Source organism: Vigna angularis, chromosome 11 (genome assembly GCF_016808095.1).
Source record: "Vigna angularis cultivar LongXiaoDou No.4 chromosome 11, ASM1680809v1, whole genome shotgun sequence".
Taxonomy (NCBI): Eukaryota; Viridiplantae; Streptophyta; class Magnoliopsida; order Fabales; family Fabaceae; genus Vigna; species Vigna angularis.
In genome coordinates this window covers 17,628,193-17,648,105 of record NC_068980.1, presented here as the reverse complement: position 1 = coordinate 17,648,105, position 19,913 = coordinate 17,628,193, and the positions used below count along the sequence as shown (strand labels likewise).

General features: G+C 39.8%; 1 protein-coding gene across 1 annotated transcript; it reads left to right on the top strand.

Annotated features, from left to right (window-relative positions):
- The first annotated feature begins 11,062 nt into the window (after positions 1-11,062).
- Positions 11,063-11,530, top strand: LOC108332693 (uncharacterized). Its single transcript, XM_017568006.1, has one exon. The coding sequence runs from the start codon at positions 11,063-11,065 to the stop codon at positions 11,528-11,530; it is 468 nt and encodes a 155-aa protein (XP_017423495.1).
- Positions 11,531-19,913: the final 8,383 nt, after the last annotated feature.

The following is a 19,913-nucleotide window of genomic DNA, read 5'->3' as shown; positions in this document are numbered from 1 at the left end:
GAATCATCTCAACCTTCAACCTCCAGAAAGATCTCCTAGTCCTGAGTTTTAGATATAGGTTCTATGTTAGCATATTTTGTTGTTTGCTTGCTATTTCATCTATGTTATAATTCTGTCTTTTATGTTTCTTCTTATAATGTAATCCTTCTTTTCATAAATAAAATGATCTCTTGATTGAGGGGGAGATCATATTTAGGGGGAGCTTTTTACATCAAATCTTTTTGCTTATGATCAAAAAGGGGGAGAAGAATAATATAAGGGGAGAAGTACAAATTAATACAGGTATTGCTAACTCTGTTGTTGTCTGTTAGCTTGTATGTTTTACAGGTAAGCCAAAATTGATTTTAAAATTGAATTTTTTGATCATCATAAAAAAGGAGGAGATTGTTACCAATAAGGAGTATTGGTAAATCTTGAAGAAAATTGTTTTGATGATGCTGCAAGAAGTTTTAGTTGAAGAAGATATTAGAATTATTTAAAAGCAATTTGTAGAAATTAAATATAGTAGGAAAGTCTTGTAAACTTTGTAAAACTTGCATTTTTAACTGCAGTAATCGATTATGGAATGGCAATAATCGATTATCACAAAGTCATTCAGGAATAATCGATTATCACCTCATATAATCGATTATCACATTTTTGAAAACCTATAACGGACTTGAATAATCGATTATCACTTACAATAATCGATTATTCGTGGCAGTTGGGACTTAACCTTAGATATTCAGAATAGCTGGCTATATATTGGGTTTCTGTGAAGTTCAAAAAGTGAGTCGTTGAACAGAAGCTCTTGCAGAATACTGTTTGTCAGAGGAAGTTCTCAGAAGCTATAGTTCAAGTTTCCTTGCTTGGTCTCGTGAACAGGAGAGGCTCGCGTTTCGTGTGTCGATAGTCGGAGCAAGCTCTCTTCGAGTTAGCAAGGTGCTCTGCCTGGTCTCGTGAATAGGAGAAGCTCGCGTTTCGTTTGTCGATAGTCGGAGCGGTTCTCTTCGAGTTGGCAGAGTGTTCTTCTTCCGGTTCGTTCATCGAAGGAAGGTTTATTTATCTGTTCTATTCACTATTTGTTGTAATCTGTGAAACATCTTTTTAGTGGAATTGTTAATCATTTTTTATAGTGATTAACGATTGGATGTAGATTCTGTTGAATCGAACCAGTATAAAAATTACTCGTGTGATTTTCTATTCCCCACACTCTTTAATTTTTACGCATATCAACTGTTCGATAAATTTTCTGAAAGAAAATTGATTTTCTAAAAATGAACCAATTTATTTTAAAAAGGTGACCGAACACGCTTTCTGCTACTCTTAGCTTTATTCCGCTGCGTTACACTCTGTCTGGTACCAACCAACACCATCATTTGTCATACCTATTTTTCTTGAGTGATTTGCCAATGTTTTGATGATATTCTAATATTTAGCTTGATTCTTTGTTTTGCGACTGAGGTGAATATGCCTGATTTGATATGATTGACGCATTTCTTGTTTTAGCTACTAGGCCAAATAAACCATTTTAACATTAATCCACTGAAAAACCCTTTGAGCCTTAAAACTATTTTCCTTGTTTTCAGTCATTGTCAAATGAGAAAAGAAGAAAAATCATATGTTCCTTACCTTAGGGAAGAAGAAGGAGTAATGGATTGTGTTAGAAGTAAGTGGTAAATAAGTGTGTGGGTAAGTACCTCAACCACAGAAAAATAAGATTGGCAAAAAGGAAGATGAAAAGTCAGAGTTTTGAGAAAAAAAGAAAAAGCCAAAAAGAAAAGAAAAAAAGAGAAAGAAAAAAAAAATTCTTCCTTAAAAGAGCAATAAATAATAAAGTTGTTTTTGAAATCAAGTGTTATTACTCTTTCTGTATCAATTTTAGAAATCAGGAATTCCAAAAAGAAATTCCTACCTTTGCCTTGGCCTCAATATAACCTTTAAAAATCCCCCATGATCAATAGTTGCATGTTTTCTGAAGTATGTGAATTTTAGAGTCTTGCTAAATATCAAGGGTGTCTACTTACATGAGTATTTTAAGCGTAAACACAAGCCAAAGACAGTTGAGAGAGTTGGAGAGAAATATATACATTTTGACTTGAGCATTATCTTTCATATTTGATTTTCTTGGGAATTCAAAAAGGTCAACTTATGTGTGAAGAATAGAGTGATTTCATTTTCATGTCCATGACAAAGTGATCTCTAGATGATTGATCTATGTCCGGTGTTGTTCATTCTTTTGATCCAAATGAGATTATGAAATAAAATGACCTAGAACAAAGTCTTGGAATTAATCAATTTTCCCTAGGAGTGAAAAAGGATAAGTGTGGGGGGTGTGATGAGTGCATATTTATGCCCACATTTATGATTTAAAATTCAAAATTTTAGTAAGATTCTTGTGCTTAAATGGTTGATTTGAAGAGAATTTGTGACAATTGGATTTATTGGGTTTGGGAATTAAAGATGCTTAAAATGTGATTCATAGTTGCATAAATTACTTTGGATGTTCTAATGTTTATTTGTGCAGCTGAAGTTAGAATTTTATTCATTTAAAAGCATGATATTGAATGGTCAAAGCTGGTCCAATCTGGTCAACTCATGGCGCTTATGCAATTTTGAAAAGAAAAAAAATAGCTAAAGTGCAATAGAGGAAAATTACGGACTTTTGTGCAATTTTAAATAAAATAAAAAAGGTTGAAATGAAATTTTATGCAAGTTTAAATCTGTTAGATATTTTAAAACATAATTTGGAGAAAATATATCTTAAGATATTTTATTTGATATGGTTAAATAACTACCTTATTTACTATATCAATAAATATCAAAAGATAATATTTGCCAAATCTTTTTGAATCTAGGAAAGATTTTATAAAATATTCTTAAAAATTGATTAAATCTGTTGAATATTTTGTAGATATTAGATATAAGATAAAATATATTGTCAACAAAATTTCAAAGTCCAAGCCCAATCAAGCGCTATATAAAGAGACCTAGGGGAGGCAGAAAAGAGAACTTTATTCATTCTCTCATATTCCTCCACTTGGAAGCATTCATCCACCACTCCTCTTACTTTTTATTCATCATGTATTCTACTCCATTCATGAAGGGCTAAGCTTCTAGGGCTATTCCACTGTAATTTCATTATGGATTTTGATTAAGTTGAATTAATGAAATTGTTTCTTTTTGATTATTTATTTGAGTTATTCTTTTTCTATGTCTTTCATCTCCCAATCATATTAAAAGTAATGATTTTTCCATCATAAGGTGTTTGAATCTACATGCACATTGATCATATGAGTTCAAGGGTTTTTAGGTTTGGTTGAGAATTACTTTGATTAAATTTAGGAACTTTCATATGATTAAACGATTTTTGCTATCAATTGAGAATGTATTTTGATTCGTGGTAATAATTTCAACTATAATTAATTGAGAATTTACTTTGATTAATTAGCTTTTAATTTGGTTAGGGGATTTAAGAATAGACATGATTAAACACAATAGGATTTTATTGAGAATGTACTTTGGTTAGATTCATTGTGAATAATCTAGAAAGGTCTTGCTTGATTGAGAATCTACTTTGGTTAACTGCATCATAGCCCTCAAAATAATTAAGAATGTACTGTAATTCATTTGAAACTTGAACAATAATCAATTGAACAATGATCTGTGAATAACCGATAATGAATCTGTCTTGGAAAGCAGTGGAATTAGACTATTTCTTCATAATTGTTTCTAAGTTTTATCTTTCTTCAAACATTAATTCTAGGTTTAATCATTCACTAAGTCCCTATTTTCGCGTGGAATCTCAATTTAGTCCCTTTGTTTTTGGAAATCTCAATTGGGTCCCAAATTTATGAAAATTGCAACAATTGGATCCTTTCCGTTAAACTGTCTCCAACGACGTTAGTGTGTGTCTGACGTGGCACGATGTAGTCAGTTTCTTAGCTGACGTGGCTGACTGAAGCAGGGGCAGTGAAGCACGTGGATAAAAAGAAAATGAATGTTTTAAACCAAAATGGGGATTCAGATTTTGAATTGATCGAATTAGGGATTGGGATTCTTTTGACTATTTCTAGGGTTCGTCCAAAGTTCTTTCCATTTCACAAATTGGGGTATCAATTTGGGTATTTAGGGTTTAATCGAAGGGCTGGTTGAAGATGCATCCATGTTCGTCTTCGTCATGCAGCGGGTGGCAGAAGCAAGACAGTAATGTGGTCTGTGGTGGTGGTGGAGGAGTTAAAAACAACAATGATGGTCCGTTGTGCTATTGTGGGATGAACTATGTTCTCAGAACTGCAAGAACAGTTAAGAACAGAGGTAAGCAATTTTGGGGTTGCCCTAAGTTCAAGGTAAGGTTTTTAGTTAGGTTTTTTGTTGTTCTTATTTTGAGTTCGAGGGTGCCCTGATTGGTGTTTCGTTGTCACAGAATGGTGGTGAAGATGGTGGTTGCAATTATTTCACATGGTGTGCAGATCATGGGGTTGTTGAAACGGAAACGAGTACAAAGTGTGAAGGCAAGTCTGAGTCTTTGCTGAACAGAGAAGCAATGGAAGGTGGATGGAAGATTATAAGTGATTTGGAGTTGTCAGTGAAGAAATTAGGAAATAGGCTTAATGTCTTGTTAGGGATTGTCTCTGTTCTTGTTGTGGTGAACATTATTGTACTTACAATAGTGTTTTTTCGTTCATAGGAATGATTTCATTGTTTTTATGATGGAATGTACTTACAATGCAATGAACCAAAGTTATTTTGACTATAAAAGTTTGTATTGTTTGTAACTTTTGGTAAGGAAGTAATTCAAAGTATTGATTCATACTTTTGGCCAAAATACTCTTCATATTGAACTGTCAACTAATAAGCACAATCATATGAAGTGGTTTCAAAGTGAACTGATAAGCACAAATTCCATAAACTTCATAGAATTTTCATTAATCTGAAGCACTATATAAAAGTAGAATGTGTTGATCTTTCTCAGTCATTAATCTGAAGCAATGTTAAAATCAGAAACATAACCATGTTAAAAGATCAACATAACATTAATGCACACAATAGATAAATGGAACCAAATTAAGCATATCTGCTGAAATTTAATTAATCTGAAGTAGTACATAAAACTGCTGTCATACAGACCAAAATAACCATAAAAACAGCATCAAGTTCCATCAGTTATCAACTACAGTACCACAATAACGTTTTCCTACATGTACTGCTTTTCTACATAATGTTTTGTAGCCTAAAAAGATTACAAAAATTGTTCCACATGTTGGCTCCATTTAAGGGATATATAATTGTTGAATATGTCTCCTCATATCTGGACTTCATGTAGCAAGAGTCAATAAATTGTTCTCCATCAATGTTGAGGAACTTCATTGCAGCCAATGAATGACAACAGGGGATTCCAATCATCATCCAAGTTCTGCATGTGCATCAGGAGTCATCTATGTTGACTACGAACTTATCTCCATTGTTAGACATGTGACGAACTTCAAATAGCTTGTTGCCTGACCAACTGTGTAGAAGAAGACAACAATAATTATTAAGAACAGTAGTAAATTAATATAACAACAAAGTGATTACTGGAATTTACCTAGGAATCCAATTTTTAGTTAACTGAGAATCCTTTCTAAATCTGGATAGGATCTTGGGACAAATGGCTCCAGTAAATGATGATATGCTTGACCTGTTCTTGGCCCATCTTTGCATGAGGTAAAGCCGTATCATCTCCAACAAAGTAATTATGGGTTTACTCCTGGCAGAAAGGAGGACACTGTTGAAGCCCTCACTCATATTGTTTACTAATGTGTCAGATTTAGCTCTTTCAGTGAACCTTGATCTTGACCAATACCTACAACAAATAATAGAATTATTATTCACATTATATGAATAAGGAATTATGTTCTACTTTTGAAGACTAACCTTGGAGGGATGGGGAGCATGGGGGGCATAGGGGGCATGGGGGGGACCACAACATTGCAATAAAAAATGGAACACAATACGACGACGGGGACCACAACAATGCAATCAAAAATAAAACACAATACATAGACGGGGACCACCACCCAACATCGCAATATAAAGGTTTGTAACAAAACCAAACTTTTACTGACCTGGCCACTCCAGATTGCAATTGAAGAAGGTCCCACAACTCCGATGACGACGACAACTGCACACTCTTTGAAGGTCAACTTCGATTAAACCCTAAATACCCAAATTGATACCCCAATTTTGTGAAATGAAATGAACTTTGGACGAACCCAACCCTAGAAGTACTCAGAAGAATCCCAATCCCTAATTCGATCCGCACAAAATTTGAATCCCCATTTTGGTTTAAAACATTTATTTTCTTTTTACTTACAAAATTGTTATTATCCACGTGCTTCACTGCCCCTGCTTCAGTCAGTCACGTCAGCTAAGAAACTGACTACAGCGTGCCACGTCAGACACACACTAACGCCATTGGAGACAGTTTAACGGAAAGGATCCAATTGTTGCAATTTTCATAAATTTGGGACCCAATTGAGATTTCTAGAAACAAAGGGACTAAATTGAGATTCCACGCGAAAATAGGGACTTAATGAATGATTAAACCTTAATTCTATTAGCATAATTTCTCACTTTTATAATAAAGCATTGCATAACATTCAAAATAGTCAAATATTGAAAAGCAATTTTGTGTTCATTGGGAGACGACTCAGGGTTACTTTAACCCTATCTACTTTCTTGAATACTACTTGGCAATACTAAAGTTGCCTTGAAAAGTAGTATTAATTTGATAACTTCAACGACAACATATCATTTTGCCTCTGAATTTTTTTATTGTCTCTCGTTTTTGACTCTCTCTTTATATTTCTAGTTCAATAAACCCCTCCAAAAGAATGAAAAGAAATTCTCTTTTAAACTAGAATAAACCACCTAGATAATGTTTCCTATATTATCTAAAAGATTTTTAAAGCACAACGGCTAGATTCCACGTTCCACTTTTATCTTTGTTACTCTTCTCTTTTTCAGCTTATATTATTTAGGCTTAATACCCCTGATGGTCCCTATTTTCGTCAGGTGTGTTCGATTTGGTTCTAATTTTTTTTTCTGTTCAATGTTGTCCTAAAGAATGTAATTTTTGTTCAATTTAGTACTTTTTACAAATGACGTTTAAATCGTTAACGGTCATTGCTCCAAATGTGAAAACCCCAAATGAGATGGCATTTAACTTCTGCCACGTCACCATCTTCTTCAACCTTCAGCCAAACAGAAATCGAAACCCTACTTTCTCTCTAGTCACCTAACCCTAGCGTCGCCACCGAACCCTAATGCCAACGCCACCACAGAGATCATCCAAAGTCACCATGCCGCCGTTAAGCCGCGCTTGCAGAGAACCATGACAGCCATCACGCGCAACCTCCATGGCTACCACCATTAAAGTCGCAATCTCCCCCAAATCACGAAACTCTCATTAGGCCGCCGCGGTACCCAGATCACCTCCGCGCCTCCGCCATGACAGTATTTTCTCAAGCCGTCACTGCCAGCATCTCGTACCTGCAAATCAAACACAAGCACCAAGAAATAGACAAAGCTAAATTGCACCACCCAAACTGCTAAGTCTTCACCGTCAATAATGCCGCAAGCCACCCTAATCTCGAACTCCATTCGAATCTTCATTCTTGCGCATCGGCCATGAAAATCCAAATCGAGAGCTTCACCGTCAGCGCGACAATCCTTGTCGTCGTCACGCAAAGTCCTAGGGCCATCATCTTCTCCAACCTGTAGAGAACCACAACGAAATCCAGAAAAATCCTAAATCAAAGAAACCTAGAATCGAGTCGCTGCTTGCCTTCATTGGCCACCATGAGTGCTTTCTTACACAATTAGGTTCGTCTTCTTCATGCTACCATGAGCCGCACAATTCGCGAAATCATCCTCCATTGAAGCAAAACTGCGAGCAGCGTTTTCCTTCTTCTCGCGGTGGAAGCGTAAGAATATTTTCCCCCAAATGCAGAACCCTAATTTTGGGGTGGTATAGGGGCTGCCACGAGGACTCTACTTTTGACGTCGCAGTAGTTAAATGCCATCTCATTAGTCTTGTGCGCACTTGGACTGTCTTTCGTTAATGATTTAAATGTCGTTTGCAAAAAGGACTAAATTGAACAAAAATTACATTCTTTAGGAGAACATTGAACAGAAAAAAAAACTGGGACCAAATCGAACACACTTGACGAAAATAGGGACTGTCAGGCCTCATTAAAACGCACCCAAAACCCCTCCTGTCAGAATCATTTAAAACGCACCCAAAACCCTCTGCGCGGACACCAGGTGTCAAGCAACGAAGATTCGAAAATCAGATAGTGGAAGGCAAGTGTCAGCGAGTGAGCGGACGTTCGTTTTAACGAGAGAAGCAAAATCTGATTTTTCTGAAATTCCCGTTTCACTCACTCTGCATGCACCCTTCTTCCCCAAAACTATGAACTTTTCATCTTCTCCTACTTCTCTCTAAAAACTTCCCCTTCTCTCTACCAAAACTCACCTTTTTACTCCTCTGATCATCTTTCAGAGACCGTAGAAGCATTCCCGGCGTCATAAGCTTCATTCTGAACCGAACATTTCCGAGTTCTGAACCTGGTAAGTCTTTCGTCCTTAGTCGTTCGTTCTACAGTACATGCAAACCAAGCCTTAGTTGCATGCTGATATCTTGTCTGATCCACTTTTGGTTGTTTTGCTGTTAATTAGTTTAAGAGTTGTGGAACGTAAGGATATGAGAGATTTTAGTCAGACCAACCATACTTCTGCCTCTAGGAAGATCCTTCACACTAGAGGTAAGGGAAGCTTATTCAATTTAATTCTTATGTTTTTACTGTGCTGCATGGACGTTCTGTGAGTTGTATGAAGCATGACTTTGTGATGTTTGATTATTTGTTATATGATAATGATTTTGAGCTGATGTATGAGTAATATGAAATGTGCTATGATATGAATGTATGAAATTATGAAGTTATATGCTGCGAAATGAATTAGAATGTAAATGAATTCTGAATATGAAATTCCCCTATGATATTGAACGTTCGACATTGAACGGTCCTTGACCGTTCGGTGTTTCTAGTAAACTCCTTTGAAATTAAATTCTTTCATTTGAGAAAAATTCTAGTTGAGGACGAGCGCCTTCTTGTAATAGTGCTATGTTTGAGCGTTCGGCCAAACGTAGATATACCTGAGTGTTATGTGAGGAACTGAACATCTTGTAAACATGTATTTGTATATTTAGTTATTCTTCAACACTGTCTCCAACGTGTCTTATCATAATTATTATTTTTAATGTTTCTATTATAAGTTTAAATTAGTGATAGGTCTCAACCCAAGCTCTCGTAATGAGTGGCGCTCGGTCTTATACCGAACGTTCGTACTCGTTTTTAATTGTTCAATCTTAATAAAACAGCGTTCGTCCAAATTCAGTAGAATCTCCTTTACCGTGCTCAGTCATTGACCAACACTTGGTCTATATATATATATATATATATATATATATATATATATATATATATATATATATATATATATGAATTATCCTACATATGGTTCTTTAAAAGCCTTGGTACGTCTACCTTCATTGTCTCCGACCTAGAGTCCCCGTACCTTATTATTCTTTGAGTGTTGATTGTAGTTCACGAGAGTCAGTTCATTTAACTGATTCATGTTGTAAGTAACGTTCGTCATATATTGTATAATTGTGCTCGATTTATTCTTAAATCTAAAAGTAACCCCTTCGGTCTTATTCTATTCTGGAATGGGAGATTTCTCGGTCTCGTTCCTATCGTTCGTCCTCGTTCTGAAGAGGGCTAAACGTTTGGTATTTGATGTTCTTAGAATTTGTGATAAGGATGTCACTAAAGTGAAGAATTATAAAGATGAAGAGTATATGAGATAAATGAAAGGTTGTGAATTTTGAACGAGCGTTCCGGGGAGGAACGACTCATGAGTGAATATTTGAAAGTTATAAAGTATGATTGTGATAATGTTATGCTGTCGATTCATCCTGATGTTCCGTGAGTACTCGTCCTCACGTAGAGGAGAGTAGGTCATGTGTGGGAACAGCAGGAGGTCCTAGTCCTTAGGGGTACTTTGGACAGATAGGACTAACCTCGGGTGGCAGTTGATGAGAGTATTCCAGTTACTACATCACCCAGGTGCACGAAGGTCGTAGCTACACAGGTTTCATACAGTCCGGACGGTCGGTCTAGTAGTAGGCCTTGCTTGAAACGTATTGTTAACTTTATCTGTGTGTTGATGTATGGATTGTATGATTTGTAACTGAATTAAATTACATAAGCTTACCCTGTGTTTTCCTTGTGTTGTCTCGTCTTGTACGTTCGTCTTGTCGTTGCAATGATCATCCGTGTGGATGTGAGCAGAAGGAGACGCGCTACTGGAAGAGGCGCTGGAAGAAGGAAATTTAGAGGAAGAGAACCTCGTCGACGTTGAAGTTAAGGCCGAACCGTAGTATGTTCGGTTAGTAGTATAGTCTAGTTAGTGTAAGGTGTCATTCAATCACCTTTCCTTTTGATAGGAATGACCGTTCAGTAATCCCTTTTGTAAACCGTTCGGTCAGTTTTGTATTGATGTATAGTTAAATTTTAACTCTTACTGTTTATGTCGTTCGGTCAGAACCACACGCTTTCTTTAATGTAAGACTGAACTGATATATTACTAATTGTAATTATTTCTATTATATAGTTTATTGCTGTATTTTTGGGATGCTACATTAGTGGTATCAGAGCAGTTTTGTTCTCTTAAGGACACTGTAGGTTATGAGTACACTATGTTTTTGCTGTGTGCTTAATATTCGTTTGATGAGTTATTTTAAACTCTTTGAACATAACTAACGATCGTTTTCTCTGCTTCTAAAAGAATTAATAGCACCAAGACCTCCTCCTCAACCACAACCCACAGAGAGCATGCATCCGACAACACCAGGTTGTTGGAATCGGTCATAGAAGCACTACAGTAGCAGAACGCTGCCTTGGTGCAGCAAAACGCGGCTGCTTTACAGAGTCTGGAAGCCGCACGCGCCAACTCTGAAACAACCCAACGTCAGCTGATGGAAATCATTGCCACGACAAGGAACACGTCCGGAGCGTCAACTTCCAACGCTACTCATCCGACCGAGTGGAGCTTGGAGAGTTTCCTTCAGCATCACCCAGCCAAGTTCAATGGGAAGTGCCTCCCTGATGAGGCCGATCAGTGGCTACGTGACATGGAAAGAATATATAATGCCAAGAGGTGTCCGGACGACAATCGCTTGGCATTCACTGAGTATCTGATGACTGGGGAAGCAAGTCATTGGTGGACGAGCATGAAGACGATATTAGCGGACGCTCAAAGTCCCGTTTCATGGGAAGTATTCAAAAGAAAGTTCTACGAAGAATACTTCCCAGATAGCGTTCGTTTTGCAAAGGAGGTGGAGTTTCTCCAGTTGGTACAAGGTGGCATGTCGGTCTCTGAGTATACCAACAAGTTCAAGCATTTGGTTCGTTTTAATACCATGGCTACAAGCGAAGAATGGTAGTGTCGGAAGTTTGAGAATGGGCTGAGGAGTGAGTTGAAGCTACTGATATCCAGTCTGTGTATTCGGTCTTTTCCTGCAATGGTTGAGAGAGCCAAGGTATTGGAAAAGAATGTGGCTGAAGTGGAGCAGCAGAAGAAGCAACAACAATCGGTTAGGGGACCGGTTTTGTCGAGACACAATCTGAATCAGGGCAGAACGCCTTACTCTCGACCAGCGTTACCTTCAAACGCTAGTGGGCCTCGCAATCGATCAGTGGTTGCTGTCGGACAGTCTGGACAACAGGGGTCAGGGAAGTGTTTTCAGTGTGGGGGACCCCATTACCGATCGTCATGTCCTCAGATGGTGGGAGAAAAATATTGCACTCACTGGAGGAGGAATGGACATTTGGACAGCAAGTGTAACATGGGTGGACGAGCGGTCATGAGGCCACCAAATGCTGGGAGAGCTCAACAAGGAAGGGGTGGACGAGCCCAAGCGTTTGGACGCGTATATGCTATAACGGGCGTAGAAGCAGCAAGCTCAGGTAACCTAATATTCGGTGATTGCTTGCTGTATGGTAAATCTTGTTGTGTATTGTATGACTCGAGGGCAACACATTCTTTCATCTCGAAGGCGTGCATTGAGAAACTGGGTTTAGCTGAGAGAGAGATGCAGTTCGACTTGGTGGTGTCAACCCCAGCGGCTGGTGAGGTTAGGACGTCTACAGTTTGCGTCAGATGTCCTATAGAAGTTGAGGGGCGTAGGTTTAAAGTTAACCTCATTTGCTTACCTCTCCAAGGTTTGGAAGTGATTTTTGGGATGGATTGGTTGACGGCCAATCACATTCTTATAGATTATGGAGAAAAGAGACTAGTGTTTCTGGATGAAGAAGAAGAAGAGTTGTCTGTGACGCTCGATCAGTTAAAGGAAGATATCATGGAAGGCGTGAGCTGTTATCTGATAATGACGCACGCAGATGAGCAGTGTGGAGAATTAGATTATGAACGATCGTCCGGTAGCAAGATGATTGGAGGACGATCGGTGATAGATGAATTTTCGGACGTTTTTTCTAGACGAAGTGCCTGGATTACCTCCTCCTCGTGAGGTAGAGTTTACAATCGACTTGGTGTCGACGGTAGGACCCATTTCTGTGGCACCTTATCGGATGTCACCAACTGAATTGGTCAAACTCAAGAAGCAAATTGAAGATCTCATGGATAAGAAGTTCATAAGGCCGAGCGCCTCACCTTGGAGAGTGCTTGTTCTTTTGGTGAAGAAGAAGGATGACAGCTCTCGGCTTTGTATTGACTATCGATAGTTAAACAAGCTAACCATCAAGAACAAGTACCCTTTGCCTAGGATCGACGATCTGTTGGATCAACTACACGGCGCTACTGTATTCTTGAAGATCGATTTAAGGTCCGGTTATCACCAAATTCGAGTTAAGGAAGGGGACGTCCAGAAGACTGCTTTCAGGTCTCGTTACGGACACTACAAGTATGTAGTGATGCCGTTCGGTGTCACTAACGCACCAGCAATCTTCATGGATTACATGAATCGCATCTTCAGGCCGTATCTGGACAAGTTCGTGGTTGTCTTCATTGATGACATCCTCATCTACTCCAAGAGCTATGAAGAGCATGAAGAACACTTGAGGATAGTGCTGGGCGTCTTGAGAGAAAAGGAGTTGTACGCTAAGCTATCCAAGTGTGAATTTTGATTGAATGAAGTACAGTTCTTGGGGCACGTCGTCTCCGCTGGAGGGATCTCAGTGGATCCGGCTAAGGTACGAGCGGTATTGGAATGGGAGAGTCCGCGTTCGGTTACTGAGGTCCGAAGTTTTGTAGGGCTCGCGGGCTACTATAGGCGCTTTATTGAAGGATTTTCTAAAATAGTAGCACCGTTGACGCAGCTGACGCGAAAAGATCACCCGTTCGCTTGGACCGATCGGTGTGAAGCGAGTTTTCAGGAATTGAAGAAGAAGTTGACGAGCGCTCCAGTATTGGTCATTCCTAACACGGCCAAACCATTTGAAGTATACTGTGATGCATCTCATCAAGGTTTGGGCTGTGTGCTTATGCAAGAAATAAGAGTGGTCGCGTATGCTTCTCGGCAACTGAAGATCCACGAGAAGAACTACCCGATGCACGACTTGGAATTAGCAGCGGTCGTCTTCGCGTTGAAGATTTGGAGACACTATTTGTACGGATCTACATTCCAAGTCTTCAGCGATCACAAGAGCCTCAAGTACCTCTTTGATCAGAAGGATTTGAATATGAGGCAGAGGAGGTGGCTTGAGTTCTTGAAGGATTATGACTTCGAACTACTTTACCATCCAGCAAAAGCGAACGTTGTAGCGGACGCTTTAAGCAGAAAGGTAGTTCATGTCTCGTCCATGATGGTCCGAGAATTAAGTTTGGTGGAAAGCTTTAGAGATCTAAGGTTACAGTTCGACTTGGAACCGAGCAGTATCAGATGCTGTAACCTTAGAATATCCAGTAATGTTTTTGACAAAATCAGAGAGAAGCAGTCAGCGGATGAAGACTTGGTGAAGATTTTAGGAGCGCTCGGTTCAGACAAAGCAAAGTACTTCAATACTGGAACGGACGATCTTCTTCGATACAGAGACAGGACGTGCGTTCCAAACGATGGCGAGCTGAAGAGGATTATCCTGGAGGAAGGGCATCAGAGTCGTCTTAGCATGCATCCTAGCATGACTAAGATGTATCAAGATCTCAGGAAATCCTTCTGGTGGCCAGGAATGAAGAGTGATGTCGCTCGTTTTGTGTCGTCATGTTTAACTTGTCAACGAGCCAAGGCAGAGCATCAGAGACCGGACGGTCTACTACAGCAAATGGAGATTTCAGAATGGAAGTGGGACAGCATATCGATGTACTTTGTGACCCACTTACCACGCACGGTCAAGAATCACGACTCCATTTGGGTGATAGTGGATCGGCTAACGAAGAGCGCTCACTTCTAGGCTGTCAACCTGAAGATGTCTATGACGAACCTGACTAAACTCTACATCAAAGAAATCGTTCGGTTGCATGGAGTGCTGATAATGCTAAATTATACCATATTTTAAGCATCATTTTAGTAGCAAAATCAACTCCTTTCTAACTTATAACTTGCTTAATCCTCTTGTTTTGTCTTGTTTTCTAAATATTTGTGTTTTTGGCTACTTTGATGTACTTTCATCAATAATCCCTTATTTTGTAGCTAAAAATGAGCTTGGAAGACTCTCCAACAAACTATAGAACTGGACCAAGAAATTAGCACGAAGAAATGCCATCCGCAGTGCAAGAACGCTCGTCCCAGGAGAGCGGACGCTCGTCCAGAAGGCAGAAGAGCAGACGCTCGTCCAGAGTGGAAGCAAGAGCGGACGCTCGTCCAGGAGCTTGATACGGGTCGCACCGCATACAAATTTGATTGCACAATTAAGAATGCAGCATAGCTAGGATGTGACTCCTAGGTCGTCTCTCAAGGACCAAATTGCGGTTCAAGTCTTGAATCAAACAAGTATTGGGGGGGGGGGGGGGGGGTTTGAAAATGTTTTTGGTTTTATGAGGAAAGATTTAATTGAACTGAAAATTAAACACGGCTGAATTGAAAACGGTAAAATAAATTTCAAAACAATAAAACAAAATTAACACAATGAAAATGAATTTGGAATAGTAAAAATTCAAACAAAAATGGAATAGGAAATGTTCCCTTTTACCCATGTTAGCCGTGACACTTCTTCATACTTCCCATACTTCATATGAAATGAAAAGCTAATAAAATATTCAAAATGGTTTTCAATTCATACACGTAACCACTCCACATTCTCATCCAAGCCTTCCATTACATACCAATTGCCGAACACACCAAACTCCACACGTAGCCTACCTATTCACTTTCTACATTCAACCACTTTACTCCAACACATTCTCCATATGAAACCAAAATGAAAATTCTATTCTAATGCAAAAAGTTGATTGCTTCTTCACGTGGTATCTCACGGCTTTGGTCTTCCAGCAAGAATTCAATTAAAATAAATTCCATTAAAATACTATAAAGTAATGAACATTGGAGCAACTAGTCATTCCTAATTAAATGTATGGTTCTTCGGTGCAGTAAAATAAACTCCACTTCCGTGCACACCTTCTTATTCTCATCCAACAAAAACCATTCTCTTTTCTTCCAGCAGCCGTGACCCCACTACCATTATGCTATCTCCCTGCTTCCAACCGTAACCTCTTCACTTCTTCCTTCAAAAATACAAATTCTCAACTCTGCACCGTCTTCACTCAACAACTAATTAAAAAGAGTGACTTTCTAACCTTCAATGTCCCACCACCGTACATATCATGCTCCATATTCACGCACACACTCTTACTCTCCAGGGTTGATTTCTTCTTCCAACATTAACCATTATTCATCAAAGAAAAAGCATACAAGGTATCTCAAAGTGCTGGACTTAGTCATCATTTAAAGAAATTTGACAAACATTATATTCTTCTCACTTAAACAACTATTGATGTAGCCGTGCAGTGACAAGCACATGGAATGAGATAAGGATGCAATGAATAAACTAAACATTCAATTCAAAGTGAAAATGACATAAGAAGAAAACGCAAACAGCAAACAGCAAGTGAACAAAATTATTTTGCTTTCCAATGTGCAGAATAATAATTAAAATGATTGATTGGTTCAAGCATCAAAGATACAACAAAACCTATTTAAGCTAAGCTCCAAGACACCATGCTTTTACTCCTCCAAAAGTAAATCATCATGCTTCTTCCGCGTGTGCATTTCCACAAATGAGAATCACCGTTTTTTTTCCTCTCTGCTTCCACGTTCCCGTGCACACCTCCAAGCCGTGACACCAATTCCATTTTTCAAATTAAAAATGCAAACCGAGAGCAGAAACTCTTCTCAGTATCAGGCGAATGTCTTCTCCTGCACGTTGACCTCCAACCAATTCAGTTCTAGAAGTTCAGCAACAAAAGCTTCCCAGTAGCTTTCCAAAACGTTCCCCAGAGAGTGTATGTATCCGTGATTGTATCCCCCTCTCAGGCCATGACAGTGTTTTTCCTCTCTTTTTCCTAACTCTCAAAGAAACGTTCCCAAAGCAAACCAAGAAAAATTCTCTCTCTCAATGTAACCCGAGAACCTCCCAGCCTTCAGAGCTTGTAAGTGAGTCTGTAACCCAGAGTCGTGTGTAGCCGTGAGTTCTGTAACTAAGAGTAGTGTCCAGAACCTCTGAATGTAACCGAATGTGTATAGTCGTTCCTCCTTTTTAGCTTGTAAGTCTCTTCTTTTCAAAAAGGAAAACCCAGCCAGCTATGAGCCATCTCTTTCCGTTCAATCATGGCCTGCTCTCCACGTCCTCTGCCAAGCTTTTCAGTGAGGATAATGTTCCCTTCAGTGGCTGCTCCCACTTTTTATCCCTTCATATATTTTGCTGATGCTTAGTTGTCCAAGGGCCGTGTGTTTTATCTTTGCTGCACTGTGGCTTTTCTAATGAAAGGGGTAAATCCTCAACTATCACTCACTTACTTTAATCTCATGCGCTGCTTCGAGAGTGGTGGCCCTTTTTATTCAAGCATTTGTGATGTTTTGGTGTGTGCCAACGTGGTTGTCATGGGGCCATGCTATCACTTTCCAATCAATTTCTGAGAGAGCCGTGAACACCCCCCACCTGATGCCACTTCCATTCTCCAATTTGCCGTGTGCCAAGTGCCCCATTTTTACCATTATGTTGACTTGGCAAAGGTTGCAAAACTATGTGGAATATGGACGTGTGAAATATAACAGTTTCCATATCAGATTTTTGCTTCTGCAATTTCAAGAAGAATATTCCATCAGTTATACAGATCAACACACAGAATAATTAAATGCAGTGTAGCTTCTTTTAAACACAATGTAGAAGTGTTTTTCTAAATGCCCAAATTTGTATTTCCAAAATTTTTCTGTAATTGCTAATGCAAACAATTAACTCAGATAACTCAAATTAACTGAATTTAGAATTTCTGATCAAATCAAGCTCATTTAGCAAATACGGAAAAATATCGGACATTTTAGCACAATTCCCTGATTAAATTTGGTACAATAAGCTAAGTGAAGTGAATAAAATATTGATTCATCAGAGCTCATGGAGGACGTTCATCCCAGATTGAGGACGCTCGTCCAGTCAAGCGGGCGCTCGTCCAAGAGAGCGGACGCTCGTCCAGGAAAGAGGACGCTCGTCCAAATGCGAGAGGGAGAGGACGCTCGTCCCTGGCAGAGGACGCTCGTCCAGCCAGGCAGAGGACGCTCGTCCAAGGCAGAGGGCGCTCGTCCAAAGTGCAGAGAGGACGCTCGTCCAGCCAGACACGAGGGACGCTCCTCCATGCAGAAGAAACGAGAGGACGCTCGTCCATGCAGAAGAGGACGCTCGTCCATGCAGGAGGACGTTCGTCCAGCAGAACGCTCGTCCAAGGAGGCGTTAACGCTCGGCAGCGAGAAGTGGACGTTCGTCCACTTTCAGCTTCCAGAGAGTTTCACGCCCGGGCGTGAGAAATGGGGCGCCCGGGCGTGACTTTCCAGAGAGTCTCGCGCCCAGGCACGACTGACAGAGGGCGCCCGGGCGCGATTTTTACTGATGTGGCAGACAACTTATTTAACCCAGAAACGCGAAGGGTTTGAGGTCTTTGGTTCTTTGGAGGTGCGATTTCACGGCTGGAGCTCATGGAGGGCGTGAGGAGCTTGTGGGAACATCTCCTCCTCTTCCTTTGGGTCTCCTTCTTCTTCCATCTTCCATGTTTGTAAGCTTTAGGGTTCTCCATGGAAATGGAGAACCAAACCCATCTTTGTTGGGATTAGTTGTAGCCTTTGAATTCTTGTGTAATTGTTGAATGATTTGAATATATATATGCCTTTTCTATCAATTGCTAGTATTCTTGTTTCCTATCTTAAAGCTTGCATGTAATGGGAACGTTCATGACTTGATTTTGGGGTTTTATGGATTATGGGAACGTAAGATGAAACCCGGAACTGAAATAGGAGTCCTTGTGGGTCATTGATTCTAGGAATGGAAGATGATTCACATGTTGTCTTAGATCCTAGCTCTTTAATGCGGGTTTTTCTTGTTAGATTGCCAAGGAATTGGGGTTTGATAAGGAAAACCTAGGCTCTTTCACCTAAGGAATTAGGGCTAGAGTGTTTTAGTGGATTGACTTTAGTAAATTGATAGAGAGGAGACGAAATTGGTCATACACAAGAGTGCATTGGTGAAAACTAACCTTAGCAATGTCATTTCATACCATTTCTTGTCTTTTCCATTTCCAAGTGCCTTCAATACCAAAGTCCAACCTTGTAATTATGTATGAATTTACATTCCTGCACTTGTTCTGTATATTGATGTTATGTTATTGAGTCTATATGAGTTGTTAATCGCACAATTCTCTAGTATTATGAGTCTCTTGGGAAAACGATACCCGGTCTTACCGGTTTATTACTTGAACGATTCGGTGCATTTGCCGAAATCGAGCCCAACAAGTATTTTTTGAGCTAACAAGTTTTTAGCGCCGTTGCCAAGGATTTGGGGATTGAACCCGAGTCCTAGCAACGGCTAACAAGTTAAATTGGGCATCATCAAGTTTTTGGCGCCGTTGCCGGGGATTTGGGGGCTGAACCCGAGTCCCAGCAACGCCCATCAAATAATTGGTCATCAAGTGCCTTCTAGCATCATCTCTGACCGAGACACGAGATTCACATCTCGGTTTTGGCAGTCTCTGCAAAGTGAGTTGGGCAGCAAACTACATATGAGTTCAGCTTATCATCCTCAAACAGACGGTCAATCCGAGAGGACCATCCAGACGCTTGAAGATCTGCTACGAACGTGCGTATTAGACCACATGGCAGTTTGGGATGAAGTCTTGCCTTTGGTTGAATTCACCCACAACAACAGTTTCCAGTCCAGCATTGGAATGGCTCCTTTTGAAGCTCTCTACGGAAGGAAGTGTCGAACGCCACTATGTTGGTTCTAGGAAGGAGAGAAGGTGTTGACTAGACCTAAGCTCATTCAACAGACGACCGTGAAGGTGAAGTTGATCCAAGAAAGGTTGAAGACGTCGCGGAGCAGGCAGAAGTCTTACACGGATAAGAGAAGAAGGCCTTTGGAATTCACTGCAGGAGATCATGTCTTCCTTAGACTGAATCCAACCACTGGAGTAGGCAGAGTCGTTCGTCCAAAGAAGCCATGCCCCAAGTTCGTCGGACCTTATCAAATCCTAAGGAAGATCGGACCAGTGGCGTACGAGTTATCCTTGCATCCTCAGCTATCCAATCTTCATCCAATCTTCCACGTTTCTCAACTCCGGAAGTACATAGCCGACCCTTCTCACATACTGGAGTTAGAGGACGTTCGTCTTAGACA

Bases quoted from the DNA above. Each gene is read 5' to 3' on its own strand.
- LOC108332693 (XM_017568006.1), top strand. From the start codon at position 11,063: ATGGAAATCATTGCCACGACAAGGAACACGTCCGGAGCGTCAACTTCC.